The sequence below is a fragment of the Hippoglossus hippoglossus genome, chromosome 6 (assembly GCF_009819705.1).
Source record: "Hippoglossus hippoglossus isolate fHipHip1 chromosome 6, fHipHip1.pri, whole genome shotgun sequence".
Classification (NCBI taxonomy): Eukaryota; Metazoa; Chordata; class Actinopteri; order Pleuronectiformes; family Pleuronectidae; genus Hippoglossus; species Hippoglossus hippoglossus.
In genome coordinates, this window is record NC_047156.1 from 1,532,059 (window position 1) to 1,554,120 (window position 22,062).

A 22,062-nucleotide genomic window follows, 5' to 3' on the forward strand; every position below is an offset into this window, starting at 1 on the left:
TTACATTTCAGTTTGGATCTGGGTGAGAGGCGGAGTTTCAACATCTTTATTGATTTCTTAGAGAATAATTCATGGATCTGAATGAAAAACCATGTTCTGGGGACTAATATGTTTGACTGTGTGTAATCTGGTGCAGATCCAAATACAATGTAATGAGAGTGTTTACAATAACACATCTTGTCGTACACGTGTTGTAATACTGAGAGGTCAGAGGTCGCTTAACAAAGAGAGATGATGAATGAAGTTTGTGTGTGTGTGTGTGTGTGTGTGTGTGTGTGTGTGTGTGTGTGTGTGTGTGTGTGTGTGTGTGTGTGTGTGTGTGTGTGTGTGTGTGTGTGTGTGTGTGTGTGTGTGTGTGTGTGTGTGTGTGTGGTCCCTGGGAACAGTGGGACCGGATGGAGCCCTATCAGAGGCTGGTTCGTGCATCATGTGCAAGTCCATCTAATCATATGATACTGATGCTGGGAGAGGCTTCCTGGCACGGAGCTCAAACTCTTACCACACACACACACACACACACACACACACACACACACACACACACACACACACAAGTTACTACCTCATTTTTCTGCTTAATTTTTATCTTTACCAGTTTCACCTTTCTTATCTCTCGAGAATGTTTCATGTTGGTTTCATTCCACGTTGAAAAAACTTTTAGTCCAGTTTAACATCTGGATGCACATGTGTGTCCAAACCAGTTCACATCCAGTCAAGACAAAGTTCAAACAGATACCACCAACCAGACCTTTTTCCATCCTCCTCTCCTCTCCTCTCCCCTCCTCTCTCCTCCTCTCCTCTCCCCTCCTCTCCTCTCCTCTCCCCCCCTCTCCTCTCCTCTCCTCTCCTCTCCCCTCCTCTCTCCTCCTCTCCTCTCCCCTCCTCTCCTCTCCTCTCCCCCCCTCTCCTCTCCTCTCCTCTCCTCTCCTCTCCCCTCCTCTCTCCTCCTCTCCTCTCCTCTCCCCCCCTCTCCTCTCCTCTCCTCTCCTCTCTCCTCTCCTCTCCTCGCCCCTCCCCCCCCCCCTCTCCGCCTCTCCGCCTCCCGTCCTCCCCAGACGTCCGCCTGCCTTTTTATCTCCACATGGCGCCATCCTCCTGGACAACAAACCCCAGTGATTGATTCCTGCTTGATAGGCTCTCATTTCTAAGATTTCGTTTATTATCAGTGAGGTTCTGAGTGTGCAGATAGATGTCTGTCTGTGTGTGTGTGTGTGTGTGTGTGTGTGTGTGTGTGCGTGTGTGCGTGTGCGTGCACGAGCACTCAGACACACACACGCTGACTCACCCATCACCTTTTGTTCTTCCCCCCCCTTCCGCTGCCCACACCGTCCTCCTCTAAACTGTAAAAGTCCATTTTTGTTCTTTTGAGGGGTTTTCATTCATATGGAAAACATCTCGTTCCGACTCTTAAAACCCATTTTCTCTCCGCTCCCTCATCCCCCCCCCCCCCCCCCCCCCTCCTGCTACCCCCCCTCCTTTCTGCGGACTGAAGGAGTGAGGAGACGGACCTTCAGTATCTGCTGGAGATAGTGGCTGTAATCTCACATTCCTCCTGTGTTTCTCCCCCTGTCACTCCACATCCTCCCCCCTCCTCCATCCATCCCTCCATCCCTCCCTGCCTCCCTCCCTCCCTCGTGGGTCAGCAGGGGTCAGGGCTATCCTCCTCCGTGAATTGGAGAGGAGAAATCTGCTCATCTCCCACTAAAGCTGGACCCATCACACTGCATTCCTACAGTGGATTACACTATACACTCTCTGTAAACACGTGTCATTTGGAGGCAAGAACAATATTTCATGTTTAAAAAGTAAATAGAGTAAAAGACGACTATTGTCAATAAAATCCAGACGCGTAAAACAAAGTCGGTCCGTGCATTCGTGATGTCACCGGGGAATGAACAGAGGCAAAGTCCTGGGTTGACCTGTGTTACAAATCAACATACACCTGCTGATTTAGGTTTAAAAGAGGTTTTAAACCACCTCCTCTGTGGAGTGATGGTTATTCCTTTTTTCACTGCTCTTTCAAACCTTCTGTCGTCTCTGGACAAAATCTGAACCTTACCATCATCAGAGGATTGTCCCTTTGTCTCAGAGGTGTAAGTGGACAAGTTCTGACCTGAGGAACTGGTCTTTGTTTCCCCCGATGTAAAGGTCCTCCCTGCCCCATCGCGTGAAATGACTTTAATATCTTATTAATTACACGTCTTCAATGTTGTTCGTCCTCAGCGTTGGAGCCTTCATCATGTGGTTGTTGGTGAGTTTCCTGGTTGGGAGGAATCGGGGCGGGGCAGAGAGAGAGAGAGAGAGAGCGAGAGATGAGATCCAGTCCTCGCTCGCCCCCTCCAGCAGATCTCCTTCAGTAGATTAGCGCCGTGTTAACTGGCCTGTGTCATATGGAAATCCTGTCATTTGCATCTCTTGAGAAAGAGGCGTAAAACCATTTATCTATTTAAATATATTCTGTGTGATATGGCTGTTGGACTTTAGAACAGGGTATAATAATGTTTACTGATCAGCTGATCAGCTGGCTGCTGATTCCTCACAGTTTTTGGTTGAGTGAACAGCCGAGTCCTCCCGTGGCAACCCAGGAACGAGCCAGTGCTGCTCGTGTGATTGGATCGCACACAACAAATCTGATATTATATCTGCTCCCCTTCTGATTGGATCCTGCTTTAATTAACTGATAGTGCCAGTGCATGTTATTGGACTGAAGTTGCAGATTTGCTGTAAAATTTCCGCTCAGACTTTGGGCGAAGTGAGAGCGACTGAGTGTCGCTGCTCATCCTGGAGTCTGTCGCACCTGTTGCATCTTTAAGTGAAGTGGTCTCGCTGCGCCACAGGAGAAACTCCTCGTACGACACCTCCTCTTTTGTCTCCCATCCTTCAGCAGCACCCAGCAGCTCACCCCACCCAGATCCTGTCTTTCGTGGAAAGGCAGCCTGAAGGCACGATCCTAGAAGGAGCAGAGTAGGGGAGTTCAAAGCGTTATCACGCGCCAAACGTCTTTTCATCATGTTTTAGAAACAAGCGTTCGCACTAATCCCCCAATAATCTCTCCAGGAGAACTGGGGCGATAAGGCGCGCCACCCACGGCTTTTCAAACACTTTTTGGGTAGTCTCTTCTCACTCTCTATCTCTCCTCCTCTCTGCCTCCTCTCCTCTCCTCACTCCCCTGGAAGGACGAGTGAAGGTGATGTCTGTCTCCTTCTTAGTTTCTGTCTCTCTCTCCCCCCCCCACACACTGACTCTGAGCCAGTTTGTTTACAACCGGATTCTGATCTTTATATTTTATCTGGATTCATCAACAGTGTTTCTCTGCCTCTCTGTTTCTCCCTCTCCTCCGCCCATCAAATTAGAATATTAATTAAAATGGTGCTCCGACAGAAGATGACAAATTGATGATTACGGTGAGTGTTGAGACACCTTCTGCGATGCCCCCCAGAAGGATGCGATACGCGTGGAGCTTCCTCAAGAGAACAAGAGTTTCTACCTGTAAAAACACTGAGTAAAAATCAAAATTTTCTACTGTGGTTCCCTCAAAGATTAAAATCCATCCTCCGTCTTCCTGAGGCAGATACATAAATGTTAGTTAAATGTGATTTGAGGCAACCTAACCTCTCTCTTCATATCAAACCACACTTATCTTTGTTGGCTTATGGGTTGTAGTAGAAGCGAGTGGAGCGGTATCATGAATATCATTTGGGCAAAAGCCTTGTTTGCACTGCTTAACGTGCCCCGACTGGGATTTAACACAGATCTCACTCATCCTGAACAACACAGGTGAGGAACTCCAGCTTCTGCATGAAACCGTAACACCCTGAAGTGTGAAGGTGGAGTGAAGCTGTCAGTGATACTTCTCCAACCTTTCAGGGTGAAGTCGCAGGTTCCTGCAGCATCGTATCATGACCACAGGTCGTCTGAGGGGACCACGTCCTCCAACCTCAACTCAAGCTGCTCTCAGACCTCAGAAATATGACTTCATGTGAGAGTACAGTAGGAAAATGTGTGGAAGCTTCCCAGTGAGCGAGTGGACGTGTTGATGAGGTTTCTAACACGTGACGGACGTGAAACTGGAAGAACACAAACATCTGAGGATGAAGAAGAGGAGCCGTACACGACGAAGACGAAGACGTCCACTTGGAAACACGAGGAGGTTCCAGATCTTTTGGTGATGAGGGCCAACGCCGGTGTGGATGAGCTGTAAACAACAACACTGATCTTTCCACAGCAGAGTTTATACGTCATGTCCGGCCTCCTGCTGCTCTACAGGCTCCGCCCCTCGCCTGGATGTTCCCACATGTTCCTGTTTGAACGAGTCGGACCCGACAACCTGCTGCTGCTGCTTCACAGAAGAGAAATGTGTGGAGCCATGAATCCGCTGAGATCATGTCTGAAAGAAGCTTTTTCCTCCAGTTTCCTTGTCCTTCCTTATTTCCTGATTGAGTGAATATAAGAGTGAGTGACCCAAAATAGTAAATTTACGATGGTGGCATGTTCCAAAGGAAATGAGCATGAGACTCAGTGACACTTTAACGAGTTCCTTCTTGGTCCACGTCCCATTTTTCCATCAAGTTTACTGGAAATCCGTGACTCACAACAAACAAGGAGATAAACAAGAAAACAGCCCGAAGAATAAACCTGTTCCAGTGCCACCACAAAGTGAATCCTCGTCCTCTGCCACTGTGCAGATGCTCTGACAGGTTTGTCACTGGGATTTCAAACACGACCTCAAAACGTTGACCCCGAGTGTCGTGGCCTTAATGGGACCTATAGCTTTTATCTGTGGTGATTGGATCGGTGCGCTTCATATGCTTTCACCTGTCGTCTGACTCGCCCACATCATGACAGTAGCTTTCTGTCTCCTGGAGTGTCTATCTGGCCCTGACAGAAGAGCCTATCACCCCGAGAGAGAGAGAGAGGGGGGGGGGGGGATGATTGGAGAGAGGGAGAGAGAGAAAACCGCCAGAAGAGATAAAATACTGATAGACAGAAATGCGGGCCAGGAAGGAAGAGGAATAAGAGACAAGAGACGAGAGAGGACGGAAAGGTCCATCGACTGAAACAAAAAAAAGTGAGAGACGAAAAAGAAATATGAGAGGAAAGAGAGAGAACTGCAAAAGAGAGTTGGAGGAGGGCTGCAGGAGACAAAGGCAGGAGGTGTTCATCACTCAGTGGCAACGACTGGTTGGTATCTGCATCTCGCTGTCATCTGCAGCGGCTTCTGCAGGGAGGAGGAGGAGGAGGAGGTGTAAGGGAGGAGAAGAGGAGAGGGAAAACCTCTATCCTCTCTATCTCTGAGCCTCATCTCCGGCAGTTCAGGAGCCCGCTTTCCAAGAGTGCCTCATTTTCAAATCTCTTATCTTGGCCCCCGTTTTAAGTATTGCAGTTTTATATTTTTACATGTCATTTGCATGCAGCTCATCAAACCTGGCTCTCTCGACTTTTTCCTTTTTTTCCCGTTCTTTTTAAGACGTATTCCTCGGAGGGGCGCGGCTCTGCGTGAGCACGCCACGCACCCGGGAGTAATGTCACGTTACTGTAGTGACAGTATTTGCACCTCGTGAGTGAAATATACAGTTTTAAATAGTGTTGTGTGTCTCTGGTGGATGTTGAAATGGTTTGCGCGAGTGCAGTGGAGGTGAAGTGTGTGTGTGTGTGTGTGTCTGTGTGTGTGTGTGTGTGTGTGTGTGTGTGTGTGTGTGTGTGTGTGTGTGTTTGAGAGGCGGATGAGAGCAGGTTTCTGATTTTTATCTGCCTTCCTTTTCTTTGTATTTTTGGAGGATTCACACAGTGACCTCTTTGTTTGGGACAGTGAGTACAACCCTCCAAGCCCCTGGATTGGGGGAAGAAACCATTTCCTGTAGTCGAGAGATAGAACGAGAGACGGAGAGAGAGAGAAAAGAGGGAGAGATAGGACGGAGGAGGAGGGGCCGGCAGACAGAAGGGCAGGAATGAGAGTTGGAGAGAGGAAGAGAACTGGAGATTAAGGAAGAGAGAGAGAGAGAGAGAGAGAAGTGTACAAAAGGAAGGATGCAGTGCAGGGGAGAGAGTGAAAGAGGAGAACGGAGGAAGAGGCTGAATCGGGTGATTGAGTGAATGATTTTGGGAGAGGAATGAATGAACGGGGGCTGGAAAGGTCAGGAGAGGAGCAGGGCGTTACGTTTCCATCCAGAGGAGCAGGAAACATTAGAAACACTTCAAGCAACAACAATAAAATACAAAACACTATTTTGAGAATAGTGTCTTAAAACTATAAAATCTCTTAGTTTGTTTCACTAATATGTGATATCCTGTACTGGCCCTGACAATCATTGATTATCCATAACACTATTGCATTAAAGACAGACCTGAAAGATACATTTTTTAAAATAAGTTGCACTTCAGTGAAAATCCCCTTTTCCACTGGTCAAAAACCCACAAACACCAACTGACCTCAGGGGGAAAAGAACTGAGAAGCAAACTCCTCCACTGGCGAAGGAACCAAAGGAACCGAAGGAACCGAAGGAACCGAAGGAACCGATCCCTTTTTACTGGGTTCACCTGCGTTTACAAATCCTGTGGAAACCCACTAGTTCTGCTGTAAAAGAGGCAAAAAACGAAACGCAGACACAAACTGACGTCTCATTTTCATTTGAAACAATAACAACACATCTGTGTCCTTCTGCACAAAGGTGTGTTACATGTATATCTGCACAGCAGGTTCTGTGTAATGTGATTTAAAGATAGATATCACGATACACATGGCTAAAAGTACTTCAGTCTAATGACGATGTGTTTCACCTCCCGTCATTAATAACAGAACAGAAATATCTGTCAGAACATGACACAGTTCAGTGGCTCCACAGACTCAAACCTCAAAGTTTACATTAAGCCTGAGGCAGGGAGTCAAAACTCACTGAAGAAAGATCTATGCTTCAAACCTTCGTGTTAGAGTTTATACGACCAAGTCGTGATTATATAGACTTTTTAATTGTTTAAATTGACGAGTGACGTTGCCTTGGCACCAAAGAGATATATATTATTGCAAGAATCTTAAACGATAAGAAAACCTAAAGGTTTGAATAAAAATCTGAATATTTAGTATCAAACACTTTTTATGTCTCTTACTGTCCACGCTCAGTTTCCCACAGACCGTGTGATGACCATTATAGACCTTTATAGACCAGTTTAAATCATATTAGACCATATGAAACGTTATCCACCACTGAGACCTAGATGTTCGAGATGTGAACCAGTGATTTGCATAAACAAACATACTTATTCCCCAGTGGAGGCAGTAAAAGTGTGGCCGTTGACAGCTGCACGGACGAAGCTTAATCTGCTCATCTGCTCATCTGCATGGTATGGGGGGGGGGGGGGGATTTTTACGTATATATGCACGTTAAAATTTGAATGGGGGGGGCAGACATTGGGGTTACTTAAGGGAAAGTTCTGCTTTTCCGTTTCCCATCATCACATCATCGCTGCTATTTGGTTCCCCTGAGAGCGAGGGAGGGAGGGAGGGCGAGGGAGGGAGGGGGGGGGGGGGGGGGGGGGCATTCTGATACTGAGAGAGGGTACGGAGGAAGAAAATGAAGAAATGAAATCAGCCTGGCATCATTTGCATTCAAGTTTTATCGGCGGAGGAGGAGGGCGTTTTTGGGCCTGATAAGGAGAGGGCGTCGCAGGCTGCGCTGGAGGTGGAGGGCGGTTGGTGGGGAGGTGAGAGAGAGAGAGAGAGAGAGAGAGAGAGAGAGAGAGAGAGAGAGAGAGAGAGAGAGAGAGAGAGAGTGAGAGTGAGAGAGAGAGAGAGAGAGAGAGAGAGAGAGAGAGAGAGAGAGAGAGAGAGAGAGAGAGAGAGAGAGAGAGAGAGAGAGAGAGAGAGAGTGAGAGTGAGAGAGAGAGAGGGGGAGAGAGAGAGAGAGAGAGAGAGAGAGAGAGAGAGAGAGAGAGAGAGAAGGGGAGAGAGAGAGAGAGAGAGAGAGAGAGAGAGAGAGAGAGAAGGGGGGAGAGAGAAGGGGGGAGAGAGAGAGAGAGAGAATGTGTGTGTGAATTGACTTTGTTAAAAGACGGTGGCTGTGTGTATGTGCCGACACACACATGTTACAGCAGCTATAGTGAAGACAGGCTGTTGGGGGTGGAATGGTGTGTGTGGTGGTGGTGGTGGTGGTGGGGGGGGGTTAATATCAGACCAAATAATTAGATTCGCTATCGTCTCAGCGGCAGCAGTGCGGGTATCAGGCAGATTAAAGCCGGGCTCGGGGCTGGTTAATATTCATGAGGGGACCAGGGTCCGGGCGAGGGGCTTAGACTGTAGCTCAAAGACTCTCCTCCGGCTGATGGGGCTTAAGGCGACGCTCTCCACCAAGATGGAGCTCTGCCAGGGAGGCCTGACATCCCGCTGATAGATGCAGCGCTGGGCGGATGTTGGGGTGAGAACGGAGGAAGAGGAGGTGACCCCTTCATCGGCGGGGACGAATCTGTTGATCTCTAATCGATCAGGTTGTTTTGGATCAAACGGCAGGAACCTGAAAATCAAACTGAAATCACGTGTTACTTCCTCGTCTCCAAACTGTCACTGTTCATATTATTCTCCTTGAATCAAACCTCATATCATCCCAACAACGCTCAGTGTTTGAATATGAAATAGTTCAACATGAGTAAATCATTCTCACGTTTATACGACATTAACGACACTCGGATGATGACGCAGAGCGGCTGGAAACAAAGATGGACGACACATCTACACTTTCTACCAAATATCTCGTACGCAAATGCACTAGCACTCGGAGCACGTAGGTTCTGCCGATACGCGCTCCGGACGGACCTCGTGTCAGTCTCAGCTGTCAACGTTTCACCACAAGCATCCAGCTCTCAGTCAGGCTCCGCCCCCCTGCAGGCTTCGAAGCGCTCACTAACCGATGGGCGACGCCACGGTGGGTTGAACCTTGGTCTGGTCGTGTTCCTGCGATGACTCTCGGCCATCGGAGTCAATGAGATGGGCGTCAGACCAAGAGAAGTGAAAAGAGTTTGATACCATCCAGTGGCCTCTCGCTCGTTCTCCCACATCTCTGGCATCTGTATTCTCCTCTGGCCTGGTTAATTACACACACACAGACACACATACACTCACACAGACACACACACGGTCTGGCCCCTTGCCCCTGATTCTCATTAACACACGTGAAGCTGTGTTCGTTGTGTGTTTGTCTTTGTGCGAGGGGAAAGCAGCAGTGAGAGCTGCTGCCTCGGAGACAACTTGAAAACGATGTGAACATCAACACATCGTTTACGAGCTGCTGGAGTTTAGAGTTCTAAAGACCCAGGAAACAGAAACTGCTCTCGAGTCTCGATCAGCTTCAGTCACCTGGGATTCGAACCTGTGTGTTTTCCGCATTCGAGTCCTTTAAGTCAAATCCTCCACTTTCACTGTCTGAAGTAAAAGCAGCAGAATCTGCAGCGGCACCAGTCGATGAGTATCTTCCTTTAAATTCAGCTGCGGTCACGTGGAGGACGCGCTGACGGACGGAGACCTGCAGGAGCTTTCACAGACTGTGTGGTTCACGCTGCTGTAGCTGCTGCAGTGTTTCCTGAATCCTGATGAGTCCACAGGATTCCTGCAGCGTCGGCGTCTCGTCTTCCTGTTGGACGCACGCGGCCTGTTCGTGTCAGGACCTGAGTGGTTTCTGAGCGGAGCTACAGTTAAGAAAGTCGTTTTGAATATCACAGGTTTGAGCATTTTCAGTAACGTGAGGATGGAAGTAGCATTCAGCGACTGGACGGATTTCTGTGGTCAGACATCAGATAGGAAAACAAAGAGAAATTACATCTGTGACGTTTATTAACTATCGATCAGAAACTCAGGGTTTCATGTTTTCCTCTTTTCTTTTCCTCGAGTGCAGTAAAACTTCAGCCTGAGTAAAAACGTGCTGACGTAGCTGAACGGAAACTCCGTCAGGGAGAAGTGAACAATATTGACTTTAAATGAAAATGTAATTAATTCCCATATAAGAAACGATGGGAGAGTATCATACTCTTAAGTGTGACGATAAGTAATTACTGTGTATTTTAGATCTTTGACGAACAAGCCTGTGTGTGTTGTTCTTTTTCTCTTGCGTTGTGTGTGTGTGTGTGTGTGTCTGTGTGTGTTTGTGTGTGTTCTGCTACTGAGCTCTCCCCATTGCCCTATCATGGTGAATTCCAAAGCCGTGGCCGTGATGAATTAGTCTGAAACAAATTAGCAGTACTTACAGCTCAGACGGCTCCAGCATTGGGTTACAAATTAAAACAAAAGCAGCCGTATCTCCACATCAGCGCTAGTTCTCCATGAAATACAATATGCTCAGCCTCAGTCTTCAGTACACAGCAGACTGAGAGGCTTCCTTCCTTCTGTCCTCGCTTCTCACCGTCTTCCCACCGTCCGTCGGACTCAGGTATTCCAGGTTTCAGCTCAGACTCGGTGAACGTGGATCAGTTTCAGTTTTTATAGCCAAGAATCGTCAGAACAGTCGACTCGAGACTGAGGGGAAAACATTTCTATTTTGATTTGTTTTTGTTTCCTATACTTTACATCTGATTTAACAAGTAACATGAAAGATATGATTCTATTCTCCTGTTCACACCATAAACGTGAGTCTCTGGTGAACCAATCACACGTGGAGTTCTTCAGAAGGCGTCTCACTCACTTCCTGCTCTGGATGCAAATAAACCCGTTTGTTGTTTCTGTTCACAAACAGCCGACGATGTTTTGAATCTGACAGATGTTGGTAAAGACGGGGCTGCGTTCAGCATGAACACGGCGTTTGTTTGAACATTAAAATGAGCTTTTTTATATTCAAGAACATCTTTAGACAAACCTTTATTCTGAAATGTTCACTGGATGAACTTTAGAATCCGTTGTGTCGCTGCCTTTTTAATACACGTCACAGCTGATTGGACGAACACCTCTGACACACCCACCAAACCAGAAAGAACGAACGTGGATCCACAACGTTTAGAGGAAACGTGTCGTTAGACCTGGAGACTGCAGCTAATCGGTGCTAAAGCTTTTCAGAGTGAACCGAACCCTGGTGTGAACGGGGCCTTTTGATTTTGAGTACATTTCTACTAATGGAACAATTAATGTAAACGTAAAACTGTCATAAAGAAGCACAGTCTTCACCATCATTAGGTTTAGTGTAGATATAACAACACGTTCTCCGTGTGTGTGTGTGTGTGTGTGTGTGTGTGTGTGTGTGTGTGTGTGTGTGTGTGTGTGTGTGTGTGTGTGTGTGTGTGTGTGTGTGTGTGTGTGTGTGTGTGTGTGTGTGTGTGTGTGTTGTGAGGACGTTCAGGAATGAAGTGACCGGCACTGGAACCAGGTTGTGGACACTTTATTACAGATGGATGTGAAAGACGTCAGATAAATGAGCAATGAGGACATTTATCAGCATGTGTGATTATTTTTGGGTTGAATGTGTGAAATGTGTCGGTTAATAGGAAACACACTTCCTGTTCCTCAGCACAACACCGGCCACTGCTGAGTCTTCACACTGATCAGCTCGGGTGTGAACGCAGCACCACTGATAACACAAAGGAATAATAATCACTGTAAAATTACAAAAGAAAGCAATAACAGGGAAATTAGAATTTGATGAGTAAGTGCTGATTAGGGTTTGGAGATTTTTTTTTAAAAGCTGCCATCGGTGATGCCATTCCTAGAATATTTAAGTCTTTAATTCAGACAGAGAATATTCATTATTTTAGATATGAGATAAACTCCAGCTTCAAAAAAGGAGGAATAACAACATGAGCAGTAAAATGTTCTGCGTTTAAAATCGAATACATGAAACCAGTGAAGTCGTGTGACAGCAGGTTCACACAGCGACGCTCAGAAACACACAAACAATCAGGCAACTCCGTCACGTGAACTTTGACCTGTGACATCCAGCTCAGTCTGAGGACAGGTCCAGTGCTGAGGGCAGGGTGCCTCCTGGTGGAGAAACCATGATACTGCACCACAGAGACGACTGAACGGTGACTTTGACAAACGAGAGATTAAGATGTTACACACTCGCGTGAATTGTGTAACACTGCCAGTTAAACAACAGTATGTGACACACAACCCATGTGCATCTACATTTATTTCATTTCATTTCATAGTTATAAATGAAGAAAATCTTTATTACCTGGCAGGTTTGGTAAAGTCCTGTAACGTCTGTGTTGTCGTCCACTTCACCTTCGTCTTTCTATCGTCGTTATCCACGGGAAAAATGCTTCATGACATTCTCTCATATCTGTGTTGTTGTGTTTTTACGTTTTCGTTGGAAGTTATAGAATCATAACTCACTTCTGATGTTTAATTTGTGAAGCGGTTTCTGTTCGTTGCTTTGCTGCCTCGTGTGTGTCGACAGGGAATCATTTAACTTATTATTATATATATTATACTGTATATATTATATATGTTCCTATGTTACGAGCGTATTTATGACGCTCCCAGAACTCCTTGCAACCTGGACGTTACTCTGGTTCACTGAGAAACTTCTGTTTTGAGTTAAAATCATTTCTCTATATTTCCTTAGTGTTGTTTTAAAAGCTAAACTTGTAGCAACAGCAGAAAAACAACATGTAAGCACCTGGAAGAGAAGGAAATCAACCTGACTTCCTGAAAACATTATTATTATTATTCAGTCTGACCCGCAGGTCATGTCTGAAAACAGCTTATGAGGTGTGTGCGTGCATGTGTGTGTGACACGTGTGTGTGTGTGTGTGTGTGTGTGTGTGTGTGTGTGTGTGTGTGTGGTGTGTGTGTGTGTGTGTGTGTGTGTGTGTGTGTGTTGTGTGTGTGTGTGTTGTGCGTGTGTCATGGAGGACGTGGGATAAACCTGTGTCCAGGGAGTGATTCTCAGAGGAAATACTCCTGGTGCCATCATATGGACAAAGACAAGATTGTACTCTCTCTTCCCCCCCCCCCTCTCTCTCTCCCTCTACATCCACTCTATGTCTCCTCTCTCTCTCTCGCTCCTGCTCTCTCTCTTACCTCCTGCTCTCCCTCTCCCTCCCTCTCTCTCTCTCTCCTCCCTCCCTCTCTCCTCTCAGCTCTCCCTCTCCTCGCTCTCCCCCTCTCTGTCTCCCTCTCTCTCTCTCTCTCCCCCTCTCTGTCTCCCTCCCTCCCGTCCTCACTCTCTCTCTCTCCTCTCTCTCTCTCTCCCTCTACATCCCTCTCTGTCTCCCTCTCCTTCTCCTCCCTCCTCCCTCTCTCTCTACTCCCTCTCTCTCTCTCTCGCTCAGTCTACCCCTCTCTCTCTCTCTCTCCCTCCCTCCTCCTCTCTCTCTCTCTCTCTCGCTCTCTCCCTCTACATCCCTCTCTGTCTCCCTCGCCTTCTCCTCCCTCCTCCCTCTCTCTCTCTCTCTCTCCTCCCTCTCTCTGCTCTCCTCTCACCTCTCTCCCTCTCCCTCTCTCTCTCTCTCCCCTCCCTCCTCCTCTCTCTCTCTCTCTCTCTCTCTCTCTCCCTCTACATCCCTCTCTGTCTCCCTCTCCTTCTCCTCCCTCCTCCTCTCTCTCTCTCTCCTCTCTCTCCCTCCTCCCTCCCTCTCCCTCTCTCTCTCTCGCTCTCTCCCTCTCTCTCTGCTCCCTCCTCTCCTCTCTCTCTCTCTCTCTCATCTCCCTCCCTCTCTCTCTCTCTCTCCCTCTCTCTCTCTCCCTCTCTCTCTCTCTCCCTCCCTCTCTCTCTGTCTCTTCTCTCCCTCTCCCTCTCTCTCTCTCTCTCTCGTCTCCCTCTCTCTCTCTCTCTCTCTCTCTCTCGTCTCTCCCTCCCTCCCTCTCTCTCTCTCTCTCTCTGTCTCCCCTCCCTCTCTCTCTCTCTCTCTCTCTCTCCCTCCCCCCTTCTCTCTCTCTCCTCTCTCTCTCTCTCCCTCACCTCCCTCCCTCCGCCCTCCCTCTCCCTCCCTCTCTCTCCCTCCCTCTCTCCCTCCCTCTCCCTCTCTCTCTCTCATACCTACAGACACTGGATGCCGACTCTCCGGCCTTTGTCCACTGTATCCACTGTGGATCTTATTATGGCAGCTGTGTGAATAGCCGCCTGTCGACCTCATCAGATCTTCTTTCTCCTCCCTTTCTTCTCTCACTCTCCCCCGGGGTCTCTCTTCCTCTTCTCTTCCTCTTCTCCTCTTTCTTCTCCTTTATTTTCTCCGTGGCTTTGTTCGGCCCGTGCTCCCTTCATTTCCTCATTTCCATCTGTGGTTGTAATCACCGTCTGTTCGCTGCCAGTCTTTTTATAAACAGTGTTTACCAGCGGCCGCACGCCGGACGACACCGTGTGACTGTGGTTTCACCGTCGGCAACAATTAATGCTCCGAGTTCTGTGATTATCTCCTGTTTTCATATCAAGCTGTTAACGACTTGTGCTGGAGGAGCATCAGTTTAATTTGACCTGTGAAGCCATGTTGAGGATGTAAAGGTATTAACATGTGAACATGTGCAGTTAAGAAGTAAATATGTACATTTGATACATTTCTTATCAGATTACTCTCGGTCACTCTCGTGGGAAAATGTCCTGTGGTCGTCATTTGTTCTTGATGCAGATTAAAAGATCGATTTAAATATCTAGAAACTGTGGTTACTGGCCTCTTCACCTTTCAAGACATATATGTACTGAATAAAGTAGTAAAGTTTATTTGATGTTGTACCTTTCTCAGACCAAAAGTGGGGAAAAAAAATACAAACTTTGAAAAATGTCACCACTGTTTTTATTCCAGATGTCAGAGAGAAAATCTGGAGCCGACACGTCTTATTGGATTCTGTGTCCGTACAAACAGTTTTTCAGTGGAAGGTCGTTCACCTCCCGTCCTCTTGTTTCTTTGTGTTGCAGAAGTCGAAGTTGATGTGTGAAGATCCAGATTGTTGGATTAGTCGAGTCCCTCTGACCTCTGACCCCTCAGCTGCCAACTGTACCATCTACAGCCGAGGTGAGTGACGGCAGAGGACACGCCTCCTCGGGATGTGATGTGTGTGTGGTGTGTGTGTATATCTGTGTGTGAACCAGAACCTGAACCAGAACCTGAACCAGAACCAGAACCCACTCAGAGTCCGTGTCTCGCTCCCGAGTCGTCGTTAGGACAGTGTCCAAATGTCTCTATTATTTTGTCCACTCTTTAAAATAAGAGTCTCGTATCAGCTGCTATGAAAGGGGGAAGTTCAGGTTCAAAGTCTCAAAGTTGTTTTGTGTGTTTTCAGGTGGCGAGTTGTTCTGTAAGGTCACCAGGGAGCTCGTGGCGGGCGGAGGCCTCCTGGCGTCCCTGTCTCCTCCCCCCCCCTCCTCCCCTCCCCTGGCCCGGCCCTCTCCTCCGCTCGGCCTCATCACCCAGAGTCAAGCGGTGGTGAAGGAGGAGCCAATGTACCCGGCGGCGCTGCGCTCCGAGATTCAGCTCCTCCCACAGCAAGCCGGCATGGCCGCCATCTTGGCTACTGCCATTGTTAATAGTGAGTATTGTATATAAGGCATGAAAACCCTGAAGAATAAAGTATATATCAATTTCTTGTTTGTACAATAAAATCATCCTGTGTTTTTACGTCGTTTCTGTTATCGATTCGAGTTTGATGGATTTTCAAATGATCCCTTTTCTTTACAGTGGAGTCAAAGCTGAAGAGTTTAAAACATGACACATCCACATCCACAGCAGTTTACCCTCTTCTCAGCTGTTCTTCATCCGATCACTGCAGTTTAAACTGGGGGCCGGCTCTTCACTGGGATCTACTGTAATTTGCCACTTGTCTGAAAGCTGTAATGTTTTCTTCGGCCACAAGATGACACTGCAGCTCTTTGAGTATTTTCCCACAAGCCTCTGCTGCTTCCTGTCGGCCACGTCCTGTGTTTCAACGCAAACATGATCACGTTACATGTTCACACATTCCTGCGTCTGGTTACACTTCAAATAATATTAATGAGAAGATCTTTGATAAACTGTTGTTCACGTGGACTTTGTGGCCTGTTGCCATGGATACAGCAGTGGCTTGTGGATGTGTTTGTGACGAACATAAATTGTTTGATATATAAACACATTAACACCAATTTGCACGATTTAATAAATATCAGTTCTGTCAACATGGCTGATTTACACAAAATTCTATTTCACAATATTAAAGAACGCAACAAATAATTCCTGGATCCATCCCCTGATCCCAATTCACACTCAAATGTATAAGTCCTTCCCTGACCCGTAGTCGTCCTTCAGCCAAGTGTCCTCGTAATGAGTTGAGTCATTTTTGCATCATCTCGCTAACAAAGAAGCAGACAGGAGTGAAAACCATGACAGACACGTGTCCAGCTACAGACTAAGATCAGCACTTAATTCTGATTAATAATGTTTTTTATCAAGTTGCTAGTTAAACCAAAACATGTGCATTTTATTAAATGTTAAACTATTTCACAGTAAATGTTAGTATAAGATTTCAATGCCCAGTTTATCTGTTTGTGTGAATGTGACGACCTCACCTGTTGTTTCTGCTCTTGTCCCCATCAGAGGACATTTCCCGTGTAAGGACTGTGGGATCTGGTACCAGCAGTGAGAGGAACCTGCAGGGCTCACCTCATGTATTACTGCGCCAGCCGCCAGAAGCAGCCGGCCGCAGCCTCGTCGCCGCCGCAGGACAAACCCAAGGACTCGTACCCCAACGAACGGGTCTGCCCCTTCTCACAATGCAACAAGAGCTGCCCCAGCGCCAGCTCCCTGGAGATCCACATGCGCACACACAGCGGTGAGAGAAGTGAAATCACTGAGGTCTAATCCCCCAGATTCTTTTTCTGTCCCTCTGACTCATCGTCCGTCTCTGTCCTCCCACAGGTGAACGTCCTTTCGTCTGTCTCATCTGCCTCTCAGCCTTCACCACCAAAGCAAACTGTGAGCGCCACCTTAAGGTGCACACAGACACGCTGAACGGCTTGTGTCACGGCTGCGGCTTTGTCTCCACCACGAGGGACATCCTGTACAGCCACCTGGTCACCAGCCACATGGTGGTGTCAGCCCGGGTCCCGCAGCGAGGTCTACTCCCCGGGGCCGGGCCTTCCCAGCTGCCCCTGTCCACCGGTGAGTCGCACACTGTCGTGTCACTAGAAGACGTTTTCACAACTTCCATCTGGACCAGGAACATTGTGGAGAATACTGTGGGGTTAGGGTTAGAACCAGATTATGAACCTGAACTCTCAAACGATCTAGTTCAGCCACTAGGGGGCGCTGTCTTGTCGTCCATCTTTAATCTGTGTTAGTGCTAAAAGAAAACCGAACTTCACTGGAGGAGAGAAATATTCTACATCTTCCTTTTTCTTCTGATGATCTGTTATAATTTACTTTTAGGCATTGAGGAAATATTACAATGATTGAACCTGACGGGGTTCTGGCCGTGTGGTAAAGCGTGTTAGTGTGAGTTAAAACAGCGTTCGATATCAGTGGCTGCTCAGTTTTACTGTTTGCTAACCTCGACTTTCTTTCTCAGGTCTCAGTCCAGGAGACTCTGGTGTGGTGCTGAAGTGTCAGGTGTGCGGCCACAACTCGGACTCTCCCGCCCAGCTTCAGCAGCACGTCCGAACCCACCTGGAGGTCAGGGTCCCAGCCGAGAGGAGCCCCACCCCTCGCCAAATCACCCCCATCGTTAGTCGACGCCCCTCAGCTGTCCTCCTCACGAGAGGGAGCCCCTCGCCTGTGTCCCTAAACCGGACTCGTCCAGCCCGGGCGCTAACGGCAGCTCAGCCACTCCCCGGGACTACAGTTCTCCTGATGCAGCAACCACTGAGCTGAAGATAAAGGAGGAGCCGCATTCAGACTCAGAGATACAACCAATGGAGATCACGGAGGATGGAGAGGAGGAGGAGGAGGAGGCTGGTGGAGAGAAGGGGAAGCAAGAAGAAATAAGGAAAACAAGGGACAATAAGGGGAACATCGCCACCTCATCCAGTCGACATCAGGTTCTCCGAAGAGTCCAGCCACCACCACCGTGAAGGCAGAACCAACCAGCCCCACTCCTGGGTCCAGCCCCGCCCCTGTGGGAGGTTGCAGAGTCGGTTCTTCCCGGAGGAGCAATGTTCTTGCCACAGTACATGTTTAACCCCGAGGCGGCCATTTTTGCCACAGGCCTCGGAAATACTGGCAAAAATGTCAGAGATGGTCCACAGTCGTCTGAAACAGGGACACGACGGCGCCTCAGAACAACCCAGCAGCGTTTTTTCCTGCTGGTTCCACCTGCATCCACCACCGCTGCCACTCCACCTCACAAAGGAGCCACCTGCTTTGAGTGCGAACATCACCTTCAACAACATCAACAACTTCTATTGCACATAAGAGGCTCTACTGCTCCAGCAGGCGCCAGCAGAAGGAGACACCTCGGCTTCAGGCCCTGGATTAACGAGGGATGCCACCTCAGCCTCGGTGCCTTCCAGTGGAGCACATGGCTCCTCTCCGCCTCTCCTCAGGGCGGAGCAGCAAGTAGAGCGTGCCTCGGCTTCTCCTGCGGACTCTGACTCTCCCGCTGGAGCGACAGAACCCAGGAGAGTGGTGGAGTGTGAAGATAGAGACTCCTGCAGTGAGAGAGGGAATATCGTCTTCTTCTGAAGGGGAAGGCGGGGCTACACGTTGTGGGAGGAGGTGGCGTAGGAGGAGAGCAAGCGAAGGCAGCCAGAGATCCAGCGAGCGGTTCTGCCGAGGACCTGGAAGATGATCCCAACAGAACCTTCTGTGTGGCCTGCACATCCGCTTCAGCCGTCATGAGAACTACACTGTTCACAACGTTTCTAACTGCGCGTCACGCCACGACCCAACCAACCACCGATCCGTACACATGGCCAAGGCGACCACCGGAGCAGCCTTCCATCCCCAGCCCATTCGCACACGTAAGCGGAAGAAGATGTACGAGATCCACATGGCCAGAACTGAAGGCTTTAGCTAATGCTGCTGCTGCCGCCGCCGCTGCTGCTGCTTCTGCTGCTGCCTCTGCCCCGTCCCCCTCGTTCTGGGCTTGGCAGTGAAGCAGGAAGTTTCTCCTGGCGCGGCCCGGCGGCTCCAGCCCCGAAGAGACGGCCCAATCGACCTCAGCAAGAGGCCCCGTCTGAGAGATGTTCCACGGGCACAGCAGCAGCAGCAGCATCCTCCCTGCCCTGCCTCTCACAGACTATCACAAGTGCAACCGCCTGCAGCATCAGCTTCAACAGCATCGAGAACTACCTGGCTCATAAACCTACTACTGCCCCGCCACCACACCTCCAGCCCCACACCTTGGAGCAGCTTCACAGGCTCAAGAGATCCGCCTCTACCTCTCCCAAAAGCAGGCCTCAGCAGGAGCGGCCGGATCTTCTGCACCCGATGGAGGCGAAGGCTCTCCCCGCTGAGTGGGTCGCTCAGACTCGAGGCTCATCGTCCAGCCCTCGTCCGTCTGCCTTACCTGCCTCTGACGCCACATCTCCTCCTCATCCGACCACCACGCTTGCAGCCATCCCGGGAGCTGGAGCCAAAGGTGCAGGTGCTGGTTCTCCTCAGGTGGGTCTGCCCATACTGCCCCAACAGACCCATCGCTGGTGACCTGATGGAACACTTCAGGACGAACCCACAGCCTTGTTGCGACCATTCAGCCACCGCAGGAGGCCCTGCCGCAGCCAGGCAGCGCAGTCAGCCGCAGCCCCAGCCTTAGTCCCAGAGACGGAGCTGCTGCAAACCATTTCCACAACCCCCAACAGCCAGTCCAGACTGGTGTCCCGGGTTCACAGAGACAGCATCAATGGGCAGGCCAGGAGCGCAACCAATTCTCCTGTTTCCCCGCTGGTAAACAGCACTCCTTCACCTGGGGGTACTTCACCTTCAGCTGGCTCCCCTCTGCCCATGTCCCCCCCAGCGCCTCCCTCTCTGACTTTGTCACCTGTGCCTGAGGTCCTAAGGGAGACGGTGGGATCGTCCCACCTTCCAGACAAAGCCAACGCGACCGTGATCTCCAGTCACATCTCCTCCCCCCAGTCGGCCCAGATCCACGGCCTCAAAACCACAGTGATCTCCCCCGTCCAGAACGGTAACTCCCGCTTCTGCCGACTGTGCAACATCAAGTTCAGCAGCCTCTCCACTTTCATAGCTCATAAGAAATACTACTGCTCTTCCCACAGTGCCGAACACGTCAAGTGAGCCGAGACGTTCACGTCTTCCTCCTCCTCCTTCCCTCCCATTATCTCTCTGAGCGGCGGCTTCCCTTCGCCAAGCTCCAAGAAGCTCGTCCCTCTGTGCCAGTCCTCCCACTCGGGTGCCAAACTGGCGCTCAGCTGACGTGACTATAAATGACAATGAATGACTGTTACTCACCTGACGGGCCCGACGCCCGGCTGCTGCAGGTGGTGTTACGAACACACAGTGATAATCCTCCTTATATGGGTCAAAGTCTGTAGGACACTAAGAGCTGAGACGGACGCTGGTGAGCGTCCTGAGATCGCGCTCTGTCTTCATACCCAACATCTCCCGCTCCCAGGCCTCATTGTATGTTGCATTATGGGACATTAAAATGTGTGTTTATGATGGTAGTGATTAGATTCTGACTGTTGGACGGAGACGATGATCTCACAGTAACGATGATGCTGATTTGAATCTTTCCTGAGCTGAGGTGTCGTTTCTCTTCGATGGAAAAGACCTGATCATTGTTCATTTTTTTAAGGACCTGTGCATAGTGTATGATGTCTGAAGAAATAATTCTATGATGCTTTTGGTTCAACACTGGCTCTTTTTTTTGTTGCTCACTATAGAAGCTAAAGTGTTTTTAGCTGAAAACAGATGTTATCACGATGTTACTAATTCCTGAAGGGTGATATTTCCAAATGGACGACTTTTCCTTTCTTCTTTCATACACACAAATTTTTTATTTTCTCTTTAAAACACAAGGGAGAAAACATGTGAAATATTTATCTTTTAGTCCGTCACTGATTTCATGTCAACAGAAAACTACCTAGTGTCTGAGAGTATTTGTATTTTTTATTTGTATATTTTTCATACTGTTGGAAGGGAACCGTTCGGAGCCCGGCTGTGTTGAAGTGTATTTTCTAAATGTAGATATGTAATATCTTCTCGCAGTAATCACACTGGAACTCTGTTATCTTCGTTAAGCGTGTCGTGTTCTGCTCGTGTCTTTATATTGAGTGGCTAAGATCTGCGAACCGGTGGAGTGTTTATTTTTATCCCTTCTTGTACTTCGCTGACTAGCAACGCGATCAGAGCATCTTCCTCACTCTCAGCTTTTCACATCAGGTCGTAGAAGAGAGAGTTTCTGACACTGTTGCATTCGTACGTCAGGGAGAACGATGCAGCTCCTCCGATGTTAAGGTAGCAAAAAACCCACACATTTCACGTCTTTAGTTTCTCACTCTGACTCCGTGCGTTTCGTTTACAGACGTCGACACAAAACACATCAGTGCTTTGGGTTTCTTTTTTTTCTGTTTGATGATTGTATTTCTGTCCGGTAATGAAGGCTCAGCAGGGAAAAGTCACATGTTAGAGAAACGCCTCACACAGACGAGGAATCTGTAATAACCACTTACTGTGCCCCCCCCCCCACACACCACACACACACACACAGTTAATGCCACAGTTTCCCACGCTGCTTTTGGAGTTGCAATACAGTGTTAGTCAGAACTGTGAACTCGTGTTTTTATCCTAAAGCTAAAAAACTAAATTGGTATTTTTTTTCTCCCATAAATTCTGAGAGATTCGGTTCGTTCAGGTCAACATGTGGAACTTCACGGACACTAAAACTCCAAACTTAAAAACAACAAGTAGCTGAGATGCTCAGCAGTGGAGGACGTGGACCAGTTCATGTTAGAATGAATCGATAAGATGCTAATATCTCGGTAAAACGTACGAACCCAGGACGGATCTGGACTTTAATTCAGCAGGTGTCAGAAAGTTGTATTGTCACCCAGTGAGATTCTTATGGACAAAGATCATTCGCTTAGTTCGTCTTTTGTTTCTGTCGTCTCTGTAGATCCGAGATCAATATTCAGCCTTTAGCTCGGATTTGTTCTCCACCAGCTTCTGGCTCTTTAGCAGCTAAACGCTACGTTTGCTACGTTCACCTGTTGCTAGAAAGTTAAT

At 48.5% G+C, this 22,062-nt stretch overlaps 1 protein-coding gene across 1 annotated transcript in view; it reads left to right on the top strand.

Moving 5' to 3' along the window:
* Positions 1 to 21,677, top strand: part of zfpm1 (zinc finger protein, FOG family member 1) — an 85,166-nt gene extending 63,489 nt beyond the window's left edge. The window contains 26 exon segments of the mRNA XM_034588044.1: positions 14,826 to 14,922; positions 15,191 to 15,442; positions 16,482 to 16,516; positions 16,518 to 16,535; positions 16,537 to 16,711; positions 16,798 to 16,970; positions 16,972 to 17,020; positions 17,023 to 17,040; positions 17,447 to 17,622; positions 17,625 to 17,901; positions 17,904 to 18,001; positions 18,003 to 18,071; positions 18,073 to 18,141; positions 18,143 to 18,190; positions 18,192 to 18,248; positions 18,250 to 18,279; positions 18,281 to 18,349; positions 18,537 to 18,690; positions 18,693 to 18,880; positions 18,882 to 18,948; positions 18,951 to 19,069; positions 19,071 to 19,127; positions 19,129 to 19,476; positions 19,478 to 19,543; positions 19,545 to 19,634; positions 19,636 to 21,677. Coding sequence (XP_034443935.1) covers positions 14,826 to 14,922; positions 15,191 to 15,442; positions 16,482 to 16,516; positions 16,518 to 16,535; positions 16,537 to 16,711; positions 16,798 to 16,970; positions 16,972 to 17,020; positions 17,023 to 17,040; positions 17,447 to 17,622; positions 17,625 to 17,901; positions 17,904 to 18,001; positions 18,003 to 18,071; positions 18,073 to 18,141; positions 18,143 to 18,190; positions 18,192 to 18,248; positions 18,250 to 18,279; positions 18,281 to 18,349; positions 18,537 to 18,690; positions 18,693 to 18,880; positions 18,882 to 18,948; positions 18,951 to 19,069; positions 19,071 to 19,127; positions 19,129 to 19,476; positions 19,478 to 19,543; positions 19,545 to 19,634; positions 19,636 to 20,112 — 3,276 coding nt within the window. The 3' untranslated portion in view covers positions 20,113 to 21,677.
* The last annotated feature ends 385 nt before the right edge of the window (positions 21,678 to 22,062 follow it).